Source organism: Diadema setosum, chromosome 16 (genome assembly GCF_964275005.1).
Source record: "Diadema setosum chromosome 16, eeDiaSeto1, whole genome shotgun sequence".
Classification (NCBI taxonomy): Eukaryota; Metazoa; Echinodermata; class Echinoidea; order Diadematoida; family Diadematidae; genus Diadema; species Diadema setosum.
The window spans coordinates 5,019,231-5,044,633 of NC_092700.1; the positions used below are offsets into that span (position 1 = coordinate 5,019,231).

Consider the following 25,403-nt stretch of genomic DNA (forward strand, 5'->3'; position numbering starts at 1 on the left):
TTTCATCCAGGTTAACCCGGGCAGGGTAATACCAGTGAGAATGCAGAGAAGTTCTTCCATATTTCGATGTCTTCTTCGAGCTCGATCTTTCTCGAGCTCGACGAAAGCCTGGAATGTTGGAACATGTTCATACAGGACTTTGAGGCTCATAAATCAAGCTGAAAGGTTTGTCATGTCGTCTTGAAATTGTCTGTGGATAAACGACACTAAACCACAGTCGGTGCAAGTTATCATTGTCCCATACATAGCAAATAATGTAGTGTGTATTGTAAGACTTGTTCATGTTGGTCTGTCACGTTTACTGGACGTGATCAATGCACCGTTAGGCGTTGAGAAATATGATATGACCAGAGACAAGACCTTACGTATTACGTAAGCATAAGAGGAATTATTCTTCGAACTTACTTCTCATGAATTGTCACCATATGCGTGTAGTCTGTAGTTCTCATGTAAATTTACACCTAAAAATATAAAATTTACACCAAATTTATTTATTTTTTTTTTTTTTACAGTGGGATTGTTAATGACTAACGTTAATGTTAATGCTCGCTCCACCTCCCACCCCGAGGCCCCGCCCTTAATTACCTAACTCCTAAGAAAGACCTAGCAAGTCCTTTAACTGTTGTGATTGTGTTAGGCCTACAGAGAATTTCGAGAGAATTAAAAAATACATCCTGTTATAGTTCTAGTCAAGCAAGAACATTGACATTTTTCAGTTATCGGAGTAGGCCTAATGATAGAGTCTACGTGTATATTGAATGCAAAACAGTCATTTGAATCATTATCTACATTCTACATTTGCATTGTTAATTTAAAAGGGATGCATGCACGATATTAAGGTCAGTTCCATGGGAGAATTTGTTTTTGCAAATCAAATTTTCACTGAGCTCTTCCTGCCAGTAATAACTTGTGACATATTTGACTTCAATGACAATGTCTATATGGACTATAATGATGAACCTCCACCCATTGTAGACTTTTTTTAATTTTTCTAATTTTCAAATTTTTTACTACCCACCCTACATTGTAATTCTGAAGTTGATTTTTTGAAAACTCAAATGTCCCGTTGAGAAGATTTATAAACTATTTGGTTTAGGCATTATATTATGGTCCATTGGGATGAATGTGATGTGTAATTCTGTGACAATCTTATACTACACATGTAGAACCTCCCTATAAACTTTGATGTATGAATGTTAGCAGTTTTTGTATAGCTATCCTTGGCTGTACATAAAGCTCAACACTTGCACATTTACCTTATGATTTATTCATTGTTATTTTGACCATCTTTCAGATGTCTCCACAGCTCAACTCTGAGCAAGCCTCGGCTCCTGTACCAGCTGAGAAACCCTTGCAGATTCTTCTCGTCAGAAGGTACATTGTATTGTGTTATTTTAGGTGAACAGGTGTTAGCAGATTAAATTTTAAGTGATTATTGCTGTTTTCACAACTCTGGGAATGATTTATTCTGCACATGTTTTATGTTAAGAATGATCATGATTGTAGCGGAACATAATGCAACACCATTTGTAATTTACTTATATAATTTTGCATAAAGTTGAGGTACATTTTGTTTTAATTTAAATTCTATAGAAAGTACAAATGTGTAAGTATGAGATCTGCATTTCAACTGACAAATAATATTGAAAATGGAAACTGCAGTGCAATCTTGAGTCAGAGTTAAAATGTAGCCAATTATTTTTTAAACCTTGTGTGCTTGTAAATGTCACAAATGACAGCATTTTTGTAGGTCATTCAGATCTCTCCAAATATTTTAGTATTATTCTTTTTTAATTATTATTCACCAGTACTTAGAGCACAAACAGTGCTGAAAATGTTCACACCATGAAAAGTGTCCGCTTACAGTGTATGAAAACTTGTGGTATTTTCATGCTTTACAGATCTGCCAGCCCATTTCAAAATCACTCTCCCAGCTCTCTCACCAACCATGGAAGTGGGAAGTGTCGTCAGATGGGAAAAACAGGTAAATTCTTGATCTACCTTCCTCCAAGAATTCTTTACTTTGCTGGGGAGATACCATCTGCACTCTCTTCATAAAGTCTGTGCCATGGAAATTCCATACTCTGTGTTTTTTTTTTTCTATCTGTCACAAAGTGAACCAACTCCATGTACCATCAACATAATGTTATGAAACACATTGAGATAATAATACATCATGTATGTTCTCTTAACCCGTTGAGGACGAGTCCCGAGTGTACTCGGGCAGGTGTCTATGGGAAATGCGTGTTGTAGCAAAATCAGTCCGTTCTCAACGGGTTAAGGTATGCACTAATCATGTACATTGTAAGATGTTCTTCCATTGAGAGAAGTAATTGGACAAAAGTTTGCAGAGCCAGTGGGTGGAATTTAAAAAAAAAAAAAAAAATCACTCTGTACCCTCAATTTTCATGTGACTGCAATTTTTACTGCATTTCAAGTATCAGGATATGCAAACAATAAATCATAGCAATATTGTAAGTGTACAAATCAAATATCATGTAACTCTTTATGCACCACACTGACATGCCCGACTTGGTCAAAGATCCATGGTCCACCCCTGGTGACTAGCAATAGTCAGCAATTGGTATCAACTGACCGTATTGTGCCTTCAAGAAAAAGAAAGTAAGAGCATCAATCTCGACATGAATTGGCATTTCATTCAGATAGAGAATGCCATAGACAGCACCAAAGGTGAACCCAATCTTTCCTGACTTTCCTTGATACAATTCAAAGGTTGGAGACAAGATACAGGATGGTGACTTGCTATGTGAGATTGAGACGGACAAAGCGACGATGGGATTTGAGGCATCGGAAGAGGGGTATCTGGCCAAGATCTTTGTGGATGAGGGTGCCAAGGATGTCCCCGTCGGAAGGGTAATCAAGACTATTTTCTTCAAATTCATGATTTTCTTCCGTCGAGATGTTTTCATTGCAACTGATTGACAAATTGCCCTACATCGACGTAAATAAGCACTGAATTGATCAGCGTTTTAGTAGTAGCCATGATAAAAAATCATGGGCGTACAATACTCGAGCAGGATTCGAACCTACGACCTCCTGATCACCGGACAGGCGTCATCTCCACTAGACCACCGAGCTTTCGCCCGAAAGCAAGTGTTGGTTCTAATCCTTATAGCATGCAGCGGGTACTGCTTTGTTATTCAAATTCATGATTTTCTTCCGTCGAGATGTTTTCATTGCAACTGATTGACAAATTGCCTTACATCTGTATATCAGATTACGTCGATGTAGGGCAATTTGTCAATCAGTTGCAATGAGACTATTTTCTTCCAACCAGAAGGCAGATGCTTCCTATAAGTCTGTGTTTCTTTTACTGTAATAATAATTTGTAAACTGAGTGTTTGGTACTTAATAGTTGTGTTTTCCCATTTCTCTTGTACAGTCATGTAAAGGTTTATAGTTTCTCAAGCTCAATCATATTACTGAGCTGAGTCTGTATATCAGATTTAACAAACAATCATCAGGGGGGCATTTCATGAAGGAACTTGTCGGATAAAATATCTGACAAGTCAATTATATCCGACAAGTTTTGAGAAATTCTTTAGTCTGATTGGCTGATTTCTCTGAAGTTGTCGGATATAATTGACTTGTCAGATATTTTATCCGACAATTTCCTTCATGAAATGCCCCCCAGAGCTTCTCAGGCTATCAAAACCAAGAATTTTACTGAAATCTTCAGAGACTGACAAAGCACTCTGTTGTATGCAAACTGACCAGTTTAATTCTCATGTTTTGTTTTTGCTCGTCATCCAACCCCCCCCCCCCCCCAAAAAAAAACAAACCCCAACAACACTAGATATCATCTCTTGGTTGACAAGACCTCATATCTCAATAGGCATTTATTTAAAAACTTCCTATATCTTAATAGTTTTTGATATGAAAAATACTAATTTGAGTATCAAAACATTACAATCTGTAATATCATCCAAAACACTGTTTCTACATTATCTGACATCGACAATGAAATTATGTTGCAAAAATATACAAGTTTTTTTTTGCTCTCCTGAAAATTAATGATTTTCAAGATACTACAGGTCTAGGATCTTGTGACCCAAGAGACAATAGATTGATTAATGTGATGGCAATTACTAACTATTGTAATATGTGTGTATGTTTCTTCTTTTTAGCTGCTTTGTATCATAGCCGAGGAAGAATCGGACGTCGCGGCGTTCAAAGATTTCGAGGATCTTGGAGTGATAGAGGACCCTCCGTCTCCACCCAGCCCGGTGCACCAAGAGACGGTAAGTTCATCCACCATTTTAGAGAACTACTTTACCACACATAGCTTCTTTCCACGGGACAACTGTGGACAGCAACCTATGGACATGTGACCCAGACTGGTCTTGTGTGATATTTCAGTGTGGTGTGTGCTGGTATGAGAGAGATTTCACCTAATGTAGAATTGAATAATATGATCCTTGTGACACAAATAATCAAGCTATTTATTTATTGACATTATTGCCTCTCACATTCGCATGAAGAGCTTTAGAGACTGTTTTCTCACAATGGCAAAGAAACTACTTACTGAATTCTATTGTTTGCAAAGTAATGAGAATTCTAGCAATGTCATGCTTGGGAGTACAGGTGTACTCATTTTAGGTGTTTGTTGATGTCACATGGCGGACAGTTCTTTGCCACCCAGATGATAACTTGATGTTTGGTGTGCCATATTTTACTCAAACTTTCAGCAATACACCTGGAAGTGGTCTATAAATGATTTTAGGTTGTTTCTGAACTTCAGAAACAACCTAAAATCATTGAAAGACCACTTCCAGGTGAAGAGTTACTGTTTTAAATTCAGTTTTTGTCAAGTTTCAATAAGTATCCTTTATTTCAAACTGATGCAGTTCCAACTCCAAGCAACAATGTCACCCCCAAAATAATTTATGTTTTATCCTCTCAATTCTTCCAATGATGTACAAGATTGTAAAATAGAATAATTTGATAAAAATTACACTTAAAAGAGAAACAATGAAAGTGATCTGATTAAAACAAACCTTCATTTTCAACCAGTTCCAGTAACTGTTACAAATACAGCAATTCATTCATACTTGTCTTAGACAAGGAACCAAATGAAGATACACTCAGTTTATTTCATCTCTTTTTATCTTGTTGACAGTATTGAAATGTATGCCATGTCCTGCCCTATGACCTTACAACCTTTAATACATTCTCTCACAGGCCTCTCAAGCAGCCCCAGCACCACCTCCACCAAGGCCCACCCCACCCCCAGCCCCCGCTGCTCCCACCCCACCCCCAGCGGCCCCAGCTCCACCTTCGCCCCCTCCGCCACCACAGCCCCCTAGGGTAGGAGCGGTCCCCCCAGCGTCGGGACCCCAGGGGAGAGTCTTTGCAAGCCCTCTGGCAAGGAAGATGGCAGCTGAGAGGGGCATTGAGCTAGGTGTAAGTATTGACCCTCATTGTGCTATGTTTATCAATGACAATGAGCATGCCATCTAGCCATTTTTGTGCAATCACTGTGATGCTTGTAGCAAGTATGATGCTTTAAAGGTAGATAGGTCCTGGTAGTGTAGAGGGCGCTGTTGATGATACTGTCAATCACCGTTAGCATTGATACGAAGATTACCAAAGTTTAGCTGTCATCAAGAGTAAAGTGCGTAGGTGTTGCTAAGTAATGTTGCCTTTGTTGTCTTCTCTGTGCATTGCGCAGTCTGTAGTAATGCCAGGGTGCGTGCATATGTGCTTGTTATTATGACATCACAAAAGAAGTTTGCTAAAGCTGTCATCCCCCTCAGCCGAATCATGAGCTGAACTGTGATCCGACCACTGACTACTGTGAATCAGACTTCTTCGGACTCGGGGAAAGTGGGCCAAAGCGTAAGCACTAAAGATGAGTCAATAGCGTAGGTCTCTATAGGAAACTTGCGCCGTGTGCCCACGTACACATTTGACTAAAACACCGGGACCATGCACCTTTAAGTCGTGCACACCCATAGAATGGAATATGAAAAAGTTATTGTTATGATTTTGCTTAAAATATTATCATTTCATTGTGTATAGCACATAGTATTGCTTCTGAAGGGTTATGCAAATATGGGAGAACATGACAAGTAAACCGCTATAGAAATCACATGATCATAATAATCCAATCACTGATAGGCATTTGCCTAACTCATAAATAGTATATAAAAGACTACAATAGTTGTAGGCACACCAAGGTGATCCTTATTTCGTCAGTAACTTGAAAATTGTTAACCTTAGCTGCCTGGAGATGGATGTGTTTCTTGAATCACAATTTAACCATGAGCACATTTGTTAGAGCTACTTTGTAGAAATTTGATACATTTTGTGCTGATTTAACTCATAAAGATCATGTAAAGCATGTTCTGTCAGTTACAATAAATGTGATAGATATGATACTGCCTCTTTGATTGACATCAAGGCAAATTCACCAGAAGGATGATACTCATCAATCCATTTCTCTATGCATCAGAATTTGGTAGAATGCAAGCAAAATGCTGAATTTGCTGCAAAGCTCAAAACAAACAAAATGTTCTCATGATAATGGTAAAGTTAATGTACATTGATAAACTGCCTCACACTTTGTTTCTAAGCAGTTTGTTCATTAACCCGTTGAGGATGGGCTAATTTTGCTGCAACATGCATTTCCCTTAGACCCTTGCCCGAGTATACTTGGGCCTCGTCCTCAATGGGTTTAACAGTATTCAGATGTGCAGAGAAAATACAAGTAGACCCCCCCCCCCAATAAAAAGAAAAAAGAAAAGAAAAAGATTTTTAGCTTATGATGAAGTTATCGTACATTGATGAACGCCTCGTACTGTGTTTCTAAGCACTTAATTAATTGATACAGTGTTCAAATGTGAAAAAAAAATAGTGCAAATAAGAGAGAGAGAGAGAGAGGTTTATAGCATAGACTTCACCAAAGAAATGTCCTCCCTGTCTTGAGCAGCTAGTCCAAGGAACAGGCCCGGGTGGTCGTATCGTCAAGGCTGACATCGAGGCTTTCGTACCAGGTGTTGCCGTGGCGATGCCTGGCGCACCAGTGGCTGCTGCTTTCACCGACATACCCGTTGATGCACTTAGAATGGTAAGAAGCTGTTATGTGCATGCCTTTTCTCCTTTTCCAGATTATATACTGACCCAGTGATGGAAACCATGGTTAGGTGCTGCAGCCCCCCTTTTTGTAGTCCAGAAACCAGCCCCCCCCCCCCCCCCAAAAAAAAAAAAAAACAAACAAACCCCAACCCATCAACAACAACAACAAACAAACAAACAAACAAACAAACTCAAGACCCATTTTCTCTGAAAGTTCTTAGTTCTCCACATCTGGGGGTTACTATTGGTCCTTGCCCATCCCTGTGCCTGCAACCCAACCGCTTTGAAAAATGCTCTGCTGCCCCTACATATTAAGTGCAGGTATGGTAGGTTTGCAGTAGTGTTTTATGGACCCAACAGCCTCTTTTGCGAGAATCTTTCACAAATTGCCTCCCACGAAAAATTTATGAGTATTCAACACAGACTGGTTTGTGTAGACAAAAACTTTCATGTGCATTTTACTTATGTGAATTATGGCTCCTTGTAAAATTAATTTTGTGAAAGTTTCATGCACACAAAAATTTTTAGTTCCATAGTAATAAACTCTCCAGCCTACCACTGTTTTGAGAATTGTGCTGTTGCTGCTGAGAACTTTATAGACAAAATCACCATGCTATTGATTTGCTTTTAATACTGAATGGTTTGTTCTCACAGTACTGGCTAGTAATGTGGTTAAGTTCTGTTTCTCACAGATTCTTACTGTTTTCAAGCATGCAGCATTTACTAATTTTTTGACCAAAACTTGTTCATACCTTTGTATTCACACAAATCAAAGGTTCAAGTAACATGTAGGACTGTGCAGTTTCAATTTTTCACTCTCTGGAAACATTGATAAACAGCGCCCTCTATCATCATCAGATAGTAAACTTTTTCACGTTATGTCTCCAGGAGCAAGCCAACGCTGCCATCTACTCCAAGCAGACCATCCCACACTACTATCTCATGGCTGACATTGATGTCGCCGCCGTGCTTAGGTAAGAAATCCTCAAAGATTCTGCTGAATGGTCCATTGTATGCCATTAGGAATGGAAAAATATTTTGAAAGCACATTTTTATGTCGAGTGTATGCAGATCATGTCAGATGTATTTCACTCATCAAGAGTTTAAAGATCTGTAAAAAATAGAAAATAAAAAAATAAATAAAGTATCATGTTGCGAGAATTTGTTGTTGTGACATGAAGTATAGCATGATAGAAAGCTATAATGCCTATAATTACCAAAAAAAAAAAATGTTGGGTGAAAGTACAACTCTACTCAATATTAAATTTAACTTTTTATGTTAAGTTAACTTAATAGAAGGGAGTAAAAGAGGTTTCAGCAAAATCAGATCAAAGATGAAAAAGTAATTGAATTTTAGAGTTCCACACATTTCCATGAATCATTGATTTTAGTAACTGTAGCATTCTTCATTTTATAATCAAGCGTCACACTTAAATCACAAGAGTAACTACTGTAGAGCAATCTCATAGTGTGTACTTTGTATTTCCTCGAGGCCTCTGTATCCAACTCCTCCTTCAGCCCATAATATGCATTTGATCAGCCCCCAAATACAGTAGAATGATTGACATATAGGTCATAACAAAGACCTCGGCTCATGGGTTGACAAGTACAACAAGGTGGTCATATTACTTCCTGACTAGGATATGTTTATTCTTAGTGTTATATGTTTCTTTTAATGTTTTGATTAATGGTTTGGCCACCAACCTCCTTTGGCCTCGTTGAGCTTGTCAGTCAAGACACTGCAGGAACAACCATGAATATAAATTAGAGCAGTCGATGATGTCATGGGCCCACAAGTCTCCCATTGACTGACACAAGACATTTTCACCAAAATAGGTTTTGTTGTTGTTGTTTTGTTTTTTTTTTACATGAAATGAAAACCTGCACAAACATATCATTTGCATCAATTCTTATTTTGTTGCAATAAATGAGCAAATGATGTCTTGATGGGGGAAAATGTTGTAGTGCTGTATCACTGATCCAAAATATTACTTTTACGATATTTTGGTGCGCAGACCAGTTAGAGAAATGTAAGGAGGTGACTTCATTGTCTAAACCAATTTGTAGTGATGGAACTATTTTGGTGAAAATAGGTGGAATGTCAAAATTCCCTAACTTTCTAGTTTAGTGTCTGATTTTGCTGAAACTCATGAGATTCTCTCGGTTTATAACTTTCCTCTCTTTATCTATGTCTACTTTAATAGAGAGGTGTGGAATTACACTTAAAATTTGGTATGAAATTATTGTCTTTTTTTTTTAGTGAATGATCAATTCATTAAAATTGTTCTGACTTCTTAAGAGACTTCCTCTTATGATTCATGTAATTGTCATGTTGTGATGTAGCAATGGAAAAAGAAAAATATCTATTCTTTTTCTCTGTTTATACTTTTTTCAACCTCATTCTTTTGAGGAGAATAATGCTTGTTACTTTCTTTTTATAGTATTCTAAAGCCACTACTTTGTCCATAAAAAAAAAAAAAAATGCTATAGTATTTGAAAGTTCCAGTTAGTGTTCTTTTGAATTGATTTGATTTGACAGTATTGACTCTTGTCATTGTCTCCTTTCTGTATTAGGTTACAAGGAAATCTAAATGAAATGGTGGGTGAGGATAATCAAATCACACTCAATGAATTCATCATCAAAGCTGCCTCCCTCGCCTGCATGAAGATACCGGACGCAAACTCAGCGTGGTTTGGTGACAAGATCAGACAGTAAGTACCATTAAAGGCGCATAGCTCCAGTAGTGTAGAGGGCGCTCTTGATGATACTGCCGATCACTGTTAGCATTGATACGAAGATTGCCGAAGTTGAGCTGTCGTGAAGAGTAAAGTGTGTAGGTGTTGCTAGGTAACGTTGCCTTCGTTGTCTTCTCTGCGCATCATGCAGTCTGTAGTAATGCCAGGGTGTGTGCATATGTGCTTGTTATTATGACATCACAAAAGAAGTTTGCTAAAGCTGTCATCCCCCTCAGCTGAATCATTAGCCGAACTGTGATCGGACCACTGACTACAGTGAATCAGACTTCTTCGGACTCGGGAAAGGTGGCCACAGCGTAAGCGCTAAAGAGGACTCGATAGCGTAGGTCTCTATAGGAAACTTGCGCCGTGCGCCCGCGTACATATTTGACTAAACCACTGGGACCATGTGCCTTTTAATTACCAGCAAATCCAGTAGGGAATACCGCTTGATAGTCAAATCACCACATAAAATGCAAACTACATGGGACAGGAATGGAATCACAAATAACGCTTTCATTATACTGTGGCATTTGGCGATTTGTAGATCAGTTTGGGTGGGTTTGTGCATTTGAGCAGAATGTGCAAACTTGGCACAGCGTTGACTGAGTCGGGCATGTGAACGTGGCATATAAAGAGTTAAAGAACGGCTTGAGAGAATTCTGCTACAAAACTGCTACAGAACTACAACTTTTCCCTCAAAATTTTTGATGTTTTGATGTTGTCAATATATAATAAAAAATAAAAAAATCCATGTGAAATTAAAAATGTGCCATGATATATTTGTCAATTTAAGCAATTAGATTTGATTACTTTTTTTTAAACAACAAATATTTGCTAAATAATTTTGTTTTAGCCCAGGCAGGTTAATGAGGTGAACTGATAATAAAGACACATATTCTGAAAATAATGATAATAATGCTAAGAATATTAATAACAATAGTAAAAGCAGTAATAAGAATAATGATAGTTGTGTAAATTACTTCAGATTTCAATGAAGAATTGTGAAGTTATGTCTTGTGATAAAAGAAAAAAAAAATAAGTTAACCCTAAAATTCATGTATCATTGAAATTAGAGATGAAAAAGCATGTGTGTAGAAAGTACGTGTTGACAAATCAAAGTCTGTAAATGTGAGCATCAACACACATTCTGTAGCTGGTCTGACTTGCATTGTTTAGACACAGACAGGTATAGTATTATTACATTTGATTTATTGTGTCAGTTCTGTCCTTACTACATATAATGTAACCCGTCTTCCTCTTTCCTCAATGCTTTCTTGTGTATTGACAGGTACCATAATGTCGACATCAATATTGCAGTCACCTCAGACTTTGGTACAGTGACTCCAGTAGTTCATGCAGCAAACACAAAGGTGAGGAAACTATTTACTCACACCCCATGGGGTCTAGAGGGAGACCCCTGCACCACAGCTGCTACATGCTGTGCACTTGATGTTTCATGTTTAGAGACACTTTAAATAGCTTAAAGGGATGGTACAGTATTGGTAGAGATGAGAATTGGGCTTTTAACTTTTTGCAAGATACCAAGAAAACACTAATGATATAGTACAGAGCATAAGAGGAATTTAAAGTTTATTTGACGAAAATCGGGTTTGGAATGACTGAAACATCCAAAACAAAGTAAAACAAAGCGATCGTAATAAAGTGTGGGTCCCACACTTTATTAGAATTGCTCTTTTTTGGATATCTCAGCCATTTCTAAACCAATTTTCATCAAATTAACGTTGAATTCCTCATAGAATTACATTCTCTTTCATATTTCATTAAAGGTTTCTCATTATCTCACCAAAAATGTTAGAAACCTGAAACCTGAACTATACAATCCCTTTAACTTACCAAGCTTTTTAATCAGCATGTAATCCATCCAAACTTAACCCATACAGTGCTTATATAGTGCATATCACTACCAGAGTGTCTCAAGGCGTGGTCGGACTGGCAAAAGGATGAGAAGATTAAGTTCGTGATCTTTAAGATCTCGCAGTTTTTGCCAGTGTGTCCGCAAACTTCCCGCGAAATCTCCCACAAAACTTCTCGCGAAACTTCCCACTCCACCTAGGGATATTTCCTTCACCCCCGCCAAACTTCTCAATCTTCTGGCAGTGTGACCGCTAGCAACAGAAACTTCGTGATATTTTTCATGTGACCAATCCACCACCTCTATGCAGGTGTTGTCTCCGAAGCGCGAGGCCATTGTGTGCATTGTGATATCACAATCACTAATCATCGGATGGCGCACTCTTTCTTCTTTCTTGCACGTGCACACCAATGTCCCAAACCTCTCGATCCAAATATCGAGAAGTTTGGCTGCCAGTGTGACCCCACGACAAAAGGTCACTAAGACTTCGCAATTTTAAACGTCTCCATCTTTTGCCAGTCTGACCACTCCCTCTGTGTGCATTACGGGAGAGGGTTGAAAATGGAAATAGGAAATGTACTGCATGTACTGTGGATGTTGCAGTGTGCAAACCCAAAACTCATTCATAAAACTTTAACAGAAAAAATGTCTTTAAGAACAGTTTTTAACTTTAACACTGTGGAAGCTTCCTTTATATGACATGGAGCAGTGTTCCACAGTGTGGGAGCAGCATGAGCAAAAGGTCACTCACCATAAAACTTAGTTGTGATGACAGGACATTGGAAAAGATTTTTCTGAGCCGATCTGAGATTACGAGAGAGTTGTAGTGTTGAATGCACGTAGCATCACACTTTGATGTAACAATGTGCCTGAGTCCAACAGAAAAGCCATGGTGACTCCATTGGGATCAGGGAAATCATCACTCTGAGGGCGACAAAACCTCATATCTCAAATATAATACAATATCAAATGTCCAGTAGAGTGAAAAAACATAACAGCCGAAGCACTTTAACATATGGGATTGCCTTTCCCTTGACATGCCGTGGTGGCTTCATTTTAGGGTGAGACAAGGAGGATTTGGACAGGATATCCCTTAAACTGATTATCTGGCAATTAATCGAAAAAAGTTATTTTTTGCCCAAATTCAAGAACAGTGTTTTGTCACCCTTGTGATGTTATATAATTTCTGTTGAGTGACAGTTACCCATAGTTTCCAGATATCCATACCTGTTGGGGCAGAAAGCACTTCAGTGTCCTTGCCAGTTGACAAAGAAAGCAAAGTTAGGGTTAACCCTATTCTAACTTGGGGGGGAGGGGGGGTCAAATTGACCCCCCCCCCCCCTCGACGCCTCGAAGCCCAATCCTCATCTCCACCAATACTATACCATCCCTTTACAAAAGAAAGTATGGTATGGTAGTCAATGTAGGACTAGGAGTTGATTTTCTCTGTTGTTGGAAGACGTCCCTGATTGCTTCATCCAAATCTTGGTAGCTTAGATTGTGGAAGATTATTGGGCATGTGTTACTCTCTGATGTCTTTTTCCACTTGCAGGGTCTTGAGGCTATACGACAAGAAGTGAATTACCTGACTGCCATGGTCCAAGACGGCAAAATTCAACCTCAGGTAAGGCTTTAAAATAGATGTCATTTTCTCTTTGAGACATCCTTGATGCATCCTCATTTCATTATCCAAGTTTTTAGAACTTGCGCAGCAATATAAAAGGAAACAAGGCAAAGTAGACGGAATGAAACGTCAACACAAACAAATAAACAACAAAGTAAATGCATAAGGTTTACCTTTTCCACTCCCTATAGAAGAGTTTTTCCCATTGCACAAACTGTATGAAGCATCATTACCTCCGCCAAGGGCGAGGTTATGTTTTTGTTACTGTTGGTTTGTTTGTTAGTGAGTTTGTTAGTTTGTTTGTTTGTCCGTATGCAAAATAACTCAAAAAGTTGTGCACGGATTTTAATGAAACTTGCAGGAAAGGTTGAGAATGACACAAGGAACAAACGATTAAATTTTGGTAGTGATCCGAGAATTCTGGGGGAATTTATGAAGGATTTTTGACATTTTGGCAGGTAGGGTCAATGAACTTGGGAGTTCAGGCTGCGCGTATTTGAGGTTTGCATGCGTGCACTAAAGTGCGTGCTCTAGTTTCTGCTAGGGCGAGGCGCGCCATGCAGCTGAGGGTTTATGACGTAACAAAGGCTTCTATTGGGAAATCGGATGACTTTCAACACACAATGCCATTAGTACATATGGGTGGAAATCACTGATATCTCTATGGAAGAACAAAATCAGTGGTGGAAATGAGCTGCATGCTTGGCGGAGGTCTGCGCTCTCGGAGTGCTTCTCTAGTTTCCAATACTTCAGATACCTCCTTATATCAGTCAAGGAATTCCACCCGCATTTTGGTTGTTTATGTTTGTTTGATTTTTTTTTTTTAATCTCTCTGTCATATTATACCCATGTTGTGGCTACAGTGAAAATGAAAACCTTCCCCAGATTTTTTCACAGTTGAGCAAGTATGATAGAATTCACATAATTTTCAATTTTGGTGATGATAAACACTGAGCGTGATGCATGTTCATGATATAAAGACCATCTTGATCAAGGTAGTTGGTTGCATGTCTTTATTGTCATGTTGGTATCATAGAGCACTAAAAAAAAAAAAATGACACTGCAAAGTAATCTCTGTTTTTAACTCACCTGAGGCGAAGGCTCAAGTGAGCTATTGCGATCGCTCTTTGTCCGGCGTCCGTCGTCTGTCGTGCGTAAACTTTTACATTTTCATCTTCTTCTTGAGAACCCCTTGACCGATTTTCACCAAACTTGGCAGGTAGCATCCCTAGGGGAATAGAATCTCAATTTGTTCAAGTGGGCACCATACCCCTCCTGGGGGCCCCCAGAGGGGCCCAACCCTTCCCCCCCCCCCCCCAAAAAAAAAATTATGGAATCTTAAAAAATCTTCTTCTCTAGAACCAGAAGTGATAGAGCTAAGTTAATACTATGAATTAGTACATTGATGACTGTAGTTTCAAGTTTGTTCATGGCGGAATCAGGGGTGCCCCCCTTGGGATCCAGGGGAGGGGGGTGGGGAGGGGTCCTAATGGGGCCCAGATTGTACATTTTCATCTTTTTCTTGAAAATGCCATTATGAATTTTCACCAAAGTTGGCAGGTACCATCCCTAGGGGGAAATAATCTCATTCCCATCAAATGGGCACCATGCCCCACCTGGGGGGCCCCAGGGGGCTTAAATTTGGACCAAAAGTGTAAATTTTCATCTTTTTCTTGAAAACCTTATTACAAATTTTCACCAAACTTGGCAGGTAGCATCCCTAGGGGGATAGAATCTCAATTCCATCAATGGGCACCACATATTGATGACTGTTGTTTCAAGTTTGTTCATGGGAGAATCAGGGGTGCCCTCCCCCACCCCCTTGGGACCCAAGGAAGCGAGATGGGATGGGGGGGGGGGGGTCCAAATGCGGGCCTGAATTTTCATCTTCTTGTTGAAAACAACATAATGGATTTTCACCAAACTTGTCAAGTAGCATTCCCATAGGGATAAGATCTCAAAGTGTTTGAATGGGCACCATGCTTTCCTTGAGGGCCCCAGGGGGTCCACACCTCCTAAATTAATGAATATTCAATAATATTTTTCTATAGTTCTAATCAGAAGTGATATTGCTTTAAAGGGATGGTACAGTATTGGTGGAGATGAGAATTGGGCTTTTAACTTTTTGCGAGATACCAAGAAAACACTAATGATATAGTACAGAGCATACCATTTTAAGAGCAATTCAAAGTTTATTTGATGAAAATCGGGTTTGGAATGACTGAAACATCCAAAAACAAAGTAAAACAAAGCGATCGTACTAAAGTGTGGGTCCCACACTTTATAAAATCGCTCGTTTTTTTGATATCTCAGCCATTTCAAAACCAATTTTCATCAAATAAATGTTGAATTCCTCATAGAATTACATGCTCTTTTATATTTCATAAGAGGTTTCTCATCTCACCAAAAAATGTTAGAAACCTGAAATTAGGTCTCAACCAAAACTATACGATCCCTTTAAGTCTTTTTTCCCAAGCTGCATAATCCAACATTCTATAAAGTACAGTGTACTTGGCAGGTATTTTTACCAGTGTGATGGAATATGTAAATGGACACCATGCCCCCAATCTCAAAGCTACCCCCACCAAAAGTTTCCTATGTTCTCAGGTAAGAGTCTGCAAGAATGCATGGAAGGTGAACTTGCGATACTCAGGTGAGCGCGTGACCCCCCGGGTCTCTTGTTAGAATTAATTTTCAGCCATGTGCAGAGGATGAGATATTCTGTCCCTTCCCGCATGATTGTATTTCTATTTGTGTGTGTGTATGTAAGTGCGTGTGTAAGCATATGTGGGTGGCGTGTGTGTGTGTGTGTGTGTATGTGAGTACGTGAACATACAGGAATTACTCATATACATGTATATTTTCATGACAGATTTCACTTTGAATGATTGTTTTAGTAATACAAATGAATGTTTTAAGTGTCTTTCAAAGTATCACGAAGTGTCTGTTTCTTTTTTTTTGCCAGTAATTTATTTGATTATTCAATACCCCATGATAATTTTTGTTTCACTTTAAATAAGGTTACATATTTGTGCGAATATGATTTACTTATGTTTTGAAATCAGTAAAGATAATTTGAAAGAAAAAAATACATGGATTGTTTTTAATGCAGAACCTATGAATACCATGAGGATTGTGATTTTTAATTTAAGGAAAATCCTTGTATTGTTTGTCTTAATGGTGATGCTAATAGTGGTAGTGATGATGCCTATGGTTAAAAAATGAATAATGAAAAAAGTGTATGATGATGATGATGATGATGATGATGATGATGATGATAATAATAATAATAATAATAATAATAATAATAATAATAATAATAATAATAATAATAATAATTGACAGTGCTTATATAGCGCATAACACAAAGTGATAATGTCCCTATGCGCTCAAAAAATGAAAAGATTATACAAAAACATACAATTCCAATTACAGTGATGGTACCGAGCTTCATGTTTGCTTACACTGTAAAGAAATGCATTTTCAAAGCAGACTTGAATCTATTTATATCAGTGATTTGTCTTAATTTCTGAGGTAAATTATTCCATAAGGTAGAGGCATTAAAAGATAATCGTGGTGATGATGATGATAATAGAATGATAGTAACGCCAATAAATGTAAAAATTGTAATGACCAGAATTGTTACTTACACTAACAATTATAATCATTGTAAACATCACTATGACTAAGAACATAACACTAACAGGATTGAAGGAGAAGGGGAGGGGTGGCGATAGGATATCATATGCACACTTTACATTCCTGCAAGTAACACGGATACAAGTTCCTTCAACACTCAATGCAGCATCCTGCAAGACCTGTTTGAGTAATTGATGCGAATTGCAGTTGGAACCGACATCCATTAGTTATTTCATATGCAGAAGTCCATGGAGCAGTTGGGCTTATTTCAAAATAAAGTTATGCCATTTCATTCTTTTTCCTTTTTGGAAGGGCGGGGAGGGGGGAGGGGGGGGGGGGGGGGGGGGGGGGACAGTTTTGAAGCAGCTGTTATTGTAATTGTGCTCTTCTTTCCGTTTCCAATTTATGAAGTGGAATGAGAGCACTCGTGTGGTAGCGCTGCGGAGTTTTGGCAATATCTGATGACCGTTTAATTTTCTGGTTGGTCAGGATCATAGGCAGCGAGGCACCAGACTGGCGAGTGCTGGCGTTGACACATCAATATCATTCGTTTTGGCACGATTCATAAATTCCGCGCATTAAACACACCGAAGCTTAATCTAATCATATTTGATATAAAACTGTGTGTATTTTTATCCCGCGGCCTCCGTAACTTTCATTCATTTTGGTTTTGAGTAGATGTCATAACACACATCATTGACTTTCCTCATATGGAGTAGGCTCGTCTTACCATCGCAATATTTGCAATGAGTTGGGGGGATGGGAGGGGGTACATGTAATACTCAAACATTTTGTAAGAGCATTTCAGAGAGGCATGTGAGTAGTTTAGTTTGTGTGTTCTTTGATGATGAAAATTTCAAAAAAGAAAACTCTTTCATTTTGTTTAGAAACTGTTTGATGATGCTGGGGGAAAATGATATTATTCTAAATTTGTTACACCCCAGAAAACATACAAGAAAAAGTTGAAGCAAAAATTTTGAAATAAAACTAAAATTTCATCAGCTCACAATATGCTCAAGATTATTTTCATCACTCAAGATTGTTTCCATTACTCTTGATGCAAAATGTAAGGGTTCAATGATTGGCAATTTTATCAAAACTATCATAAATGCATGTGGAGTGTTGCTAAAGGATGCTACGGAACAAGAGAATGAATTGAAAATGAGGTAAAAGAGAAAGGCCATATACCGATATTATGTTGTACTATGCATGATGTTAAGAGCGAAGGGAATCAAAGACATGCATTATACATTTAGATATTCTGTTTCATTTAAACTCCATCTTCTACGGTACTTTGACCCTGTTTCAATTACTGGGACTGAGCACATCGTAAAAAATGCTCACCGCTCATTACAAGCACCCAACAAGTCCTCTGTCATTTGCGAATCCTCGTTCTTCCGCGAGCTCCGTGCCACGGCGTGACCTCCACTCTCACTCAATATTTACAAGATCAAGGTGTGAGCGAATTAGCAGGGCTGCAAGAAGATAATGGGGCCATGGGTGATTAGCTTTCGTTGTTGTGTACATGTGTAATTCCCCTCCCCCGCACCCCACCTCCCCCTGCACCCCATCTCCCCTGGGATGCTGCCGCTGCTGCTACTTGTAGGACCGGTATTGAATCACTGATGAACCAGAAAACTGCTAAACATGAATAAGTGATGTGATGTGCTTGTGAGAGACGAGGAGAGACACTTGACTGTCTTCTAGAGGTGAGAGGGAGGAGGAGAGAGAGAAAGACTGAAAAGAGAGAGAGAGGAGGATGTGAGAAGGGGAGAGAAAGGGGGGATATGATTGAGAGGAAGAGATAAGAGAGAAAGAAAGAGAGACAGAGACAAGGTGAGGTGCTTGACTGTCTTCCAGAGGTAAGAGGGAGGAGGAGGAGGAGGAGAGAAGTGAGAGAAACAGAGAAGGGGATGAGGGGGGGGGGGGGGGGGGGGGGGGGGGGGGGGGGAGGGGGGGAAGAGTGGAGAGAAGGGGGAGGGAGAGACTTGACTGCCTTCCAGAGTTGCAGGGTTGGAGCAGATGAGAGATTGGTTTATTGCCTACTATCTATTGGTCTACTATCAGATAGTCTACCTCCTATTTCATCTCACACCACTACGGCTAAACTCATTTAGTCTTCTATCAATTTCGTCTAATGCCCGTTTGGTCTAATCCTTACATGGTGTAATGCCCAGTTTGGCTAATTATCATTTCGTCTAATGACCAGATGGTCTAATTGCAATTTTGTCTCCTTGGATTTTTCCCACTTTGTCTAATAGAATGTGGGTATTAGACGAAATGGGCATATAGCCCATCTGGAAGTAGAGCAGCTGGTAATGAGGGTAAGTGGCAATTGGACTAAATGGTCAATAGACAAACTGTTTGTAAACTAAACGAGATTAGACCATGTGGGTTGAGACTATGTCAATGGCTATTAGATGAAGTGGGAGTAGACCAAGTGATAGATCACCAAGAGAACAAGCAAGAGAGAGTGGGGAGTGATGCAGTGCAGAGAGAGCTAGGGAAATATACAGACACAGGTAAAAACAGAAGGAACACATAGGCCCGAATTCACGAAGGTGGTACAGATGAAACCATGGTTTAAACCATGGACAAAAACCATGGAGCGCCAAGTGTCACATGGAATATTTCGTTAAGAAATTGGTCATTTCGTCGATGAAGTGATTATTTCGTAACGAAATGACAACATTTTGTAACTAAATGAACATTTTGTCCCCGAAATGATAATTTCATCAGCGAAACGGTCATTTGTCGACGAAATGACCAATTTCGTAACGAAATATTCCCTGCAACACTTGGCGCTCCATGATTTTTGTCCATGGTTTAAACTATGGTTTCCATTTGTACCACCTTTGTGAATTCAGGCCGTTGAGTCAAAGAGGAGATGGAATGAGACAGATAGAGAGAAAGAATGAGGGAGGAGAAATAAACAGACACTGATAACAACAGAGCTCGTAGATACAAAGAGGAGAGAGAAAGAAAGAGAAATAAATATAATATTATAGACCAAAATTCACGAAGGTCCTTTAAACTAGCACCATGGTACAGATTTAGACCATGTTCTAAATAGGCATGAAATACACTAGGTGTATGGCTGTACCTTTGACAATCACATGTCAACACATATGTAATATACAACACCTAGTTGGAATGTAGCTATCCGTTTGGCCGATTGCCCATCACGTGACATTTAGTTCAAAGTTCCATCGCACGCTGTGGCTGTCAGCCGTGCAATTTTGTTTGAGCCAAAATGGATAGCGCATGGCTGACGTCACCCATTTCCATTGACTCCTGTGTTAAACTCATGATTGACTCGAAGTTTTTGTTCCATTGCACGGCTCTGACGTCGCAATAAACAAACATTTGCCGCGTGCACTCAACAATTACAAGCGCGCTTACAAGCACGTGCTTTTGTCACTCATTTTTGTAAACAACTTCAACCGATCGCTTCGCATACACTTACGTGATCACTGTGACTGTGCGGCTACTCATTCGTCTTTCACGGAAAATGGTTGCCATTTCTGTACTAAATTCAAGAATCTGTGTGGACCACATCTGTTGACATTCAAGGTGTTGTATGAGACAATGGTCTTTACTCGTGCAATGGAACAAGATTCCGCACTCGAAAGAGGAGGCGCACTATTCAACTGGGCTTCGCCTCGTTGAATAGAGCGCCTCTCTATCTTTTACCTCATGCAAAATCTTGTACCATCGCACTCGTGACCATTCACTATTTGTATATTACTGGATGTCTGTGGGCGGCATACGCAATCTGTTAATCATACTTATGCAGAAGAAATTTTACATAAACCATAGTTTAAGTTTATACCACCTTTGTGAATTTGGGCCATAGAGAGAAAGAGAGATTGGAGAGAGAGAAATATATACAGACACAGAGATAAACAGAAGACAGAGACAAAGAAGAAATACAGGGAGAGAGTTGGGAAGAGGGAGAATTAGATTGAGGGAGGGAGAAAATGACTTACCCTTTCTTTGATAATGGGTGGGAATTCTACTTTCAGGCTGTAGGGATTTTTTGTTTTTGTTTTTTTTTTTCTTTTGCAATGTCAGTCACTATCCATTGAAGGCAGTGATGAAATTAAATACTACACTTCTTGGCATAATAATATATATGGGTTAAAACAAAATGACTGTATTCATGGAGATGAAAGAGCAAAGAAGGGTGTTGAAAGGATGATGTATGTACAATTGTACCATGCAGAGAAACAAACACTATTGTCACACACCACATCCCCATCATGCACATGCATGTACATATGCACCCAAACACAACACACAAGTACACACACCAAATGCAAATCCAGCTACAGATGGTTCAGTAATTTGGGGATACATGTAGATGTTGATGAACTAAAGGGTAGGTGTGTGTGATGGCACACACTTAACAGTGAACAGAAGATCAAACTTAAAAGTAAAATTAAAATTTGACCATGACTTGCAGAGCAGAATTCAACAAAGAATAAAATTTCATTGAAATTAGACTCAAAATGACAAAAATAATGATGTCTTTATGCTTCATAAGATTAATGTTTCACATATCAATCACTTCTTTTGAAGTTTCTTAGTGTTACGTCTTTCACCAACTGAAGAAATTTTTCTCTAACTTTTGTTTTGTTTTGTTTTGTTTTTCTTTTCTCACTGCAGGGTGGCACATTCAGCATTTCAAACTTCAGCGAGTTTGGTGTGAGGGGCATGGCTGGTATCATCCCCTCCCCACAGGCCTGCCACCTGGGGGTAGGGGCGGTGCAGGAGAGATTTGTGCCAGACGATGATGCCGAGGAAGGGTGAGGCTCGATTTCTGGAATGATTGATGTTTTGCATTGATAACTGCTTTCTCAGGAATAAAAATTATGGAAGAGTAGAACCTCCTAATGACCAGGCTGCATATTATAAAGCGAGATAGCTGATATTAACTCGTTCCTTGCGGGAACCTGGTGGCCTATGTATTATGTCTATGGGGGTTTCAGAATTCAGTAGGGAACAGGTTAAGAGGCAATTATGCAAACCCTATTCCTTGTATCATCTTCTGTTTTTGCCTCTGATATCACAAGGTACCTGATATATTGAGGTAATTTTGCAAGTTGCGTTCCTTTTGTTTATGTTCTGTTGTTTTTGTCCCAAATATAAAAAGATGTTGGTATAACAGGGACATTTCAGCCATCCCCGAGCAGCTCAATATAACAACGTTCCCCTGTGTTGAAATACAAAATTTTATCCATCTTCGTATTTAATACACTGTCAACTATATCGCACAAGGCTTGATAAATATCAAAATCAATATTTATTTATTTTTATCCAGCTCATTAGTTAGCTGTCATATCAATTATAAATATGTGATTATCCAGCAGTCCATATTTGATTTGACTATTAGACTATATACCCAATGTAAGATTAAATTTTTGAGGTCCCAAGCAGCTTATCAAACAAGGTTTTCGTGTATTGACATACAGTACAATCATATCTAAAATCATGATAAATTTACTGACAGCATTATAAAAAAAAAGGAGAGAGATATGAGAGAAATTTGAGGAATGATTATGACTCATTTCTGGTAAGCTGAAGGTTTGAAAAATGAAAATTGTCATTTGCAACCTGTCATACCTCAAGCGCAATCAAACAGTCCCCCCCCCCCCTTGTAAATGGGCCTAGCCATGACTTCTCAAATTATTTGAAATGCACATGTATATGACTATGTGTCAAACGTGAATGGATCCATTCAGCCATGACAATATATGACAGCCTTTTACAATGCAGTATTGATGAATCGCATTTTGTAGCTTATTTTTATGGAACAGTTTTGATCTGTTGTGATGATTAATGAACAGTTCATAGTAAATGTATACATGTGTATGGCGTGGGGGGGATTGGGAGTTCGAGGGGGGGGGGGGGGGGGCTGTTAAAGAGAGGAGGTACATTGTATCATTTCAGAGTACCGGACCAAGAACCAAACGTGATCCTTACGTCATGTGACATCTAAGTGGATGTTTCTAGCATGGATGTATAAAATATTCATGATGTTACTGAAGTACAAATGACTTCCACCACTTACAAAAATTGCCATCATAATACCTGACGGTTGTACCTTAAGTGTCATATTCATTAGGTAATGTTTTGCAATATCATTTGGTAATGTTTTGCAATATCATTTAAAGGGTGTAAGATGTGTATTTTTTTCTTTCCTCACTCTTTTGTTCTGCTCTCTTATTTCTGACTTTGTTAATATGTCTTCCTTTCTGACACAGAGTTGGCATTTATGATACAATTTTCTCAGTGTTATAAGTATTATAATTATTATTTGTTCACACTTTTGTCAAAAAAAATGATGATGATGATTATGATGATGAGATAGTGATGATGCAACTGACCATTTATCTCTGTCCTGATGTCCTGCAGGTATCGGGCAGCTTCCCTGGTGACGGTCACTCTGGTGTGTGACCACCGAGTAGTGGACGGAGCGGTCGGGGCCCAGTGGCTGCAGCAATTCAAGAGATATCTGGAACAGCCTGAATCCATGCTGCTTTAGTCTCCAAGGACCTTCATACTTCCTATCTTACTTCAATTTTATTTTCTTTGTTCTAGAATTATAACCATGTAAAATAAAGAATTTAATCTTTGTTGCCAAAAGAGGAGATGAAATCAGTAGATAAAAAGAAAATAAATCAATATGATGAAATTGTGGTGAGGGAGAATAGTCCAAATGACTTAACAAGGATTAATGTACTGGATAATGGTTCTTGAAATTTTTATAATGTTTGAGTCTTGTTTTTTTATTGAAGGAGGAGACAAGTTTTGAAAGTTTTGACAAAGTTTGCGTGGTGCAGGGATCACATGCATGCAAGAGACTTTTCTGTCATGTTTAAACTGATTCCCCATATTTCTTCTGTCTCTTTCTCTCTTGTTCTCATTTGACTGAGCACCAAATTGTCTCTAATCATAGTAATGGTCTCTGAAACTGATGCCAAAATCTATGCAAATTCAAGTTGTGATCGTCACAAGTGAAAAACTATCCGTGAAACACTGTGTGCAGTGAATTCAGTTCCTCAGTTATTTCTGTCTTTTGATAAGTCAGGCACCTGCTGTGTTGCACAACCAATAATGGGGGACTAAAAACTACACCGTGTGATGGTGTACCAGATACACATGTCCCCCCCCCCCCCCCCACACACACAAAGTGGTCATACCACAGGAAGAAATCTGTCCATTCTTATTTACATATGAATTGTCAAATACATGTATTCATTTCACAACTGATCCTGAACAACTGTTGCTGACTTACTTGTTCATCCTTTGGTGCTAGTGTAAGCTATCTCTCTGTTTCTTTGTTTACATTCAAAGTTGAAATTTAGCAGACATCAGGATTTGAAACATTTTGGATGCTTGTGCAGGAACTGTTGGACCATGTGGGTTCCAAACCTGTTGCTTGCATCATATAGATTTATATTGCCTGGAGGAATGCAACGTATTGATTTATATTGCCCGGAGGAATGCAACATTGTTTGCGAAGTACTGTACTAATGCCTAAAGGGCCCCAACAGAGCGGAGGGTTGTTGTCGGGTCAAAATATTTTGAAGCATGAACGATGAGTTGTGTTCAAGTGTGAATTAGCATTCTTGTTAGTGTGTTTGATGGATTATGGTGAAGGCAACTGCAGTGGAAGTCAATATATTATCATATCATTGACAGTTAATATAAAGAGACAATTATACAGAATGACACGAGTGACTGAATACCCAGTTTGACCATAAACTCAGAGAGAAAAGTTTTAGACAGCAGAGCTGTTCAGTGAACACAACTTGTCGTCATGGCTAAGCTGTTTCTATCAATGAAACTCCGCCTCAGTAAATAAACAGATTAAGAGGGTGACTTATCTTGTACCAGTGAAACCTTGTAAATTCACCCTCCTTATGAAAAGACTCAAAATGTTTGGGTTTTGTTAGCTTTTTGTTCTCCTTTTAATGCATCATATTATATATGGCAAATATTGTAATGATTTAACGCTGTGAATGTGTGCGTGTAGAATAAAGTTGTTCTACCAAGTGGAATGGATGAATCTAGTTGAAATCTTATTTTTTCTTCTGTTTATCATTTCATAATTCACTATTCCTCATCACACTCCTCAGACTTGGGGGGATTGCAAAAATGAAGTTTGAAGTGTGTGCGGCATCGATACTGTTAATGCACATGTTTCTTTCAGCATAAAGTATAGTGGCTTCCTTTTATTGATGTTGGAGAAACTGTTTGGAAAGGTATCGCTGCGGCAATACTTTAAAGATTTAAGATTTGCAAACCAATAAGTAGGTAATATATAGGACTATAATATACAGTACATGTATATATATGTAATTTTTTTTTTTCACACAAAGTGAGGGGTAGATCGAGGACAAGCGTGACCCCCAAAATGTAGTT

The 25,403-nt window shown here is 38.8% G+C and overlaps 1 protein-coding gene across 1 annotated transcript; it reads left to right on the forward strand.

Moving 5' to 3' along the window:
- LOC140240066 (dihydrolipoyllysine-residue acetyltransferase component of pyruvate dehydrogenase complex-like) lies at positions 1-25,043 on the forward strand. The gene is made up of 13 exons (XM_072319874.1): positions 1-165; positions 1,295-1,374; positions 1,902-1,984; positions 2,734-2,874; positions 4,149-4,262; positions 5,203-5,424; positions 6,953-7,090; positions 7,987-8,072; positions 9,673-9,810; positions 11,126-11,207; positions 13,263-13,334; positions 21,642-21,781; positions 23,391-25,043. Exons 1-13 carry the CDS (start codon positions 41-43, stop codon positions 23,518-23,520), a joined length of 1,551 nt encoding a protein of 516 aa, XP_072175975.1. The 5' UTR covers positions 1-40; the 3' UTR covers positions 23,521-25,043.
- The last annotated feature ends 360 nt before the right edge of the window (positions 25,044-25,403 follow it).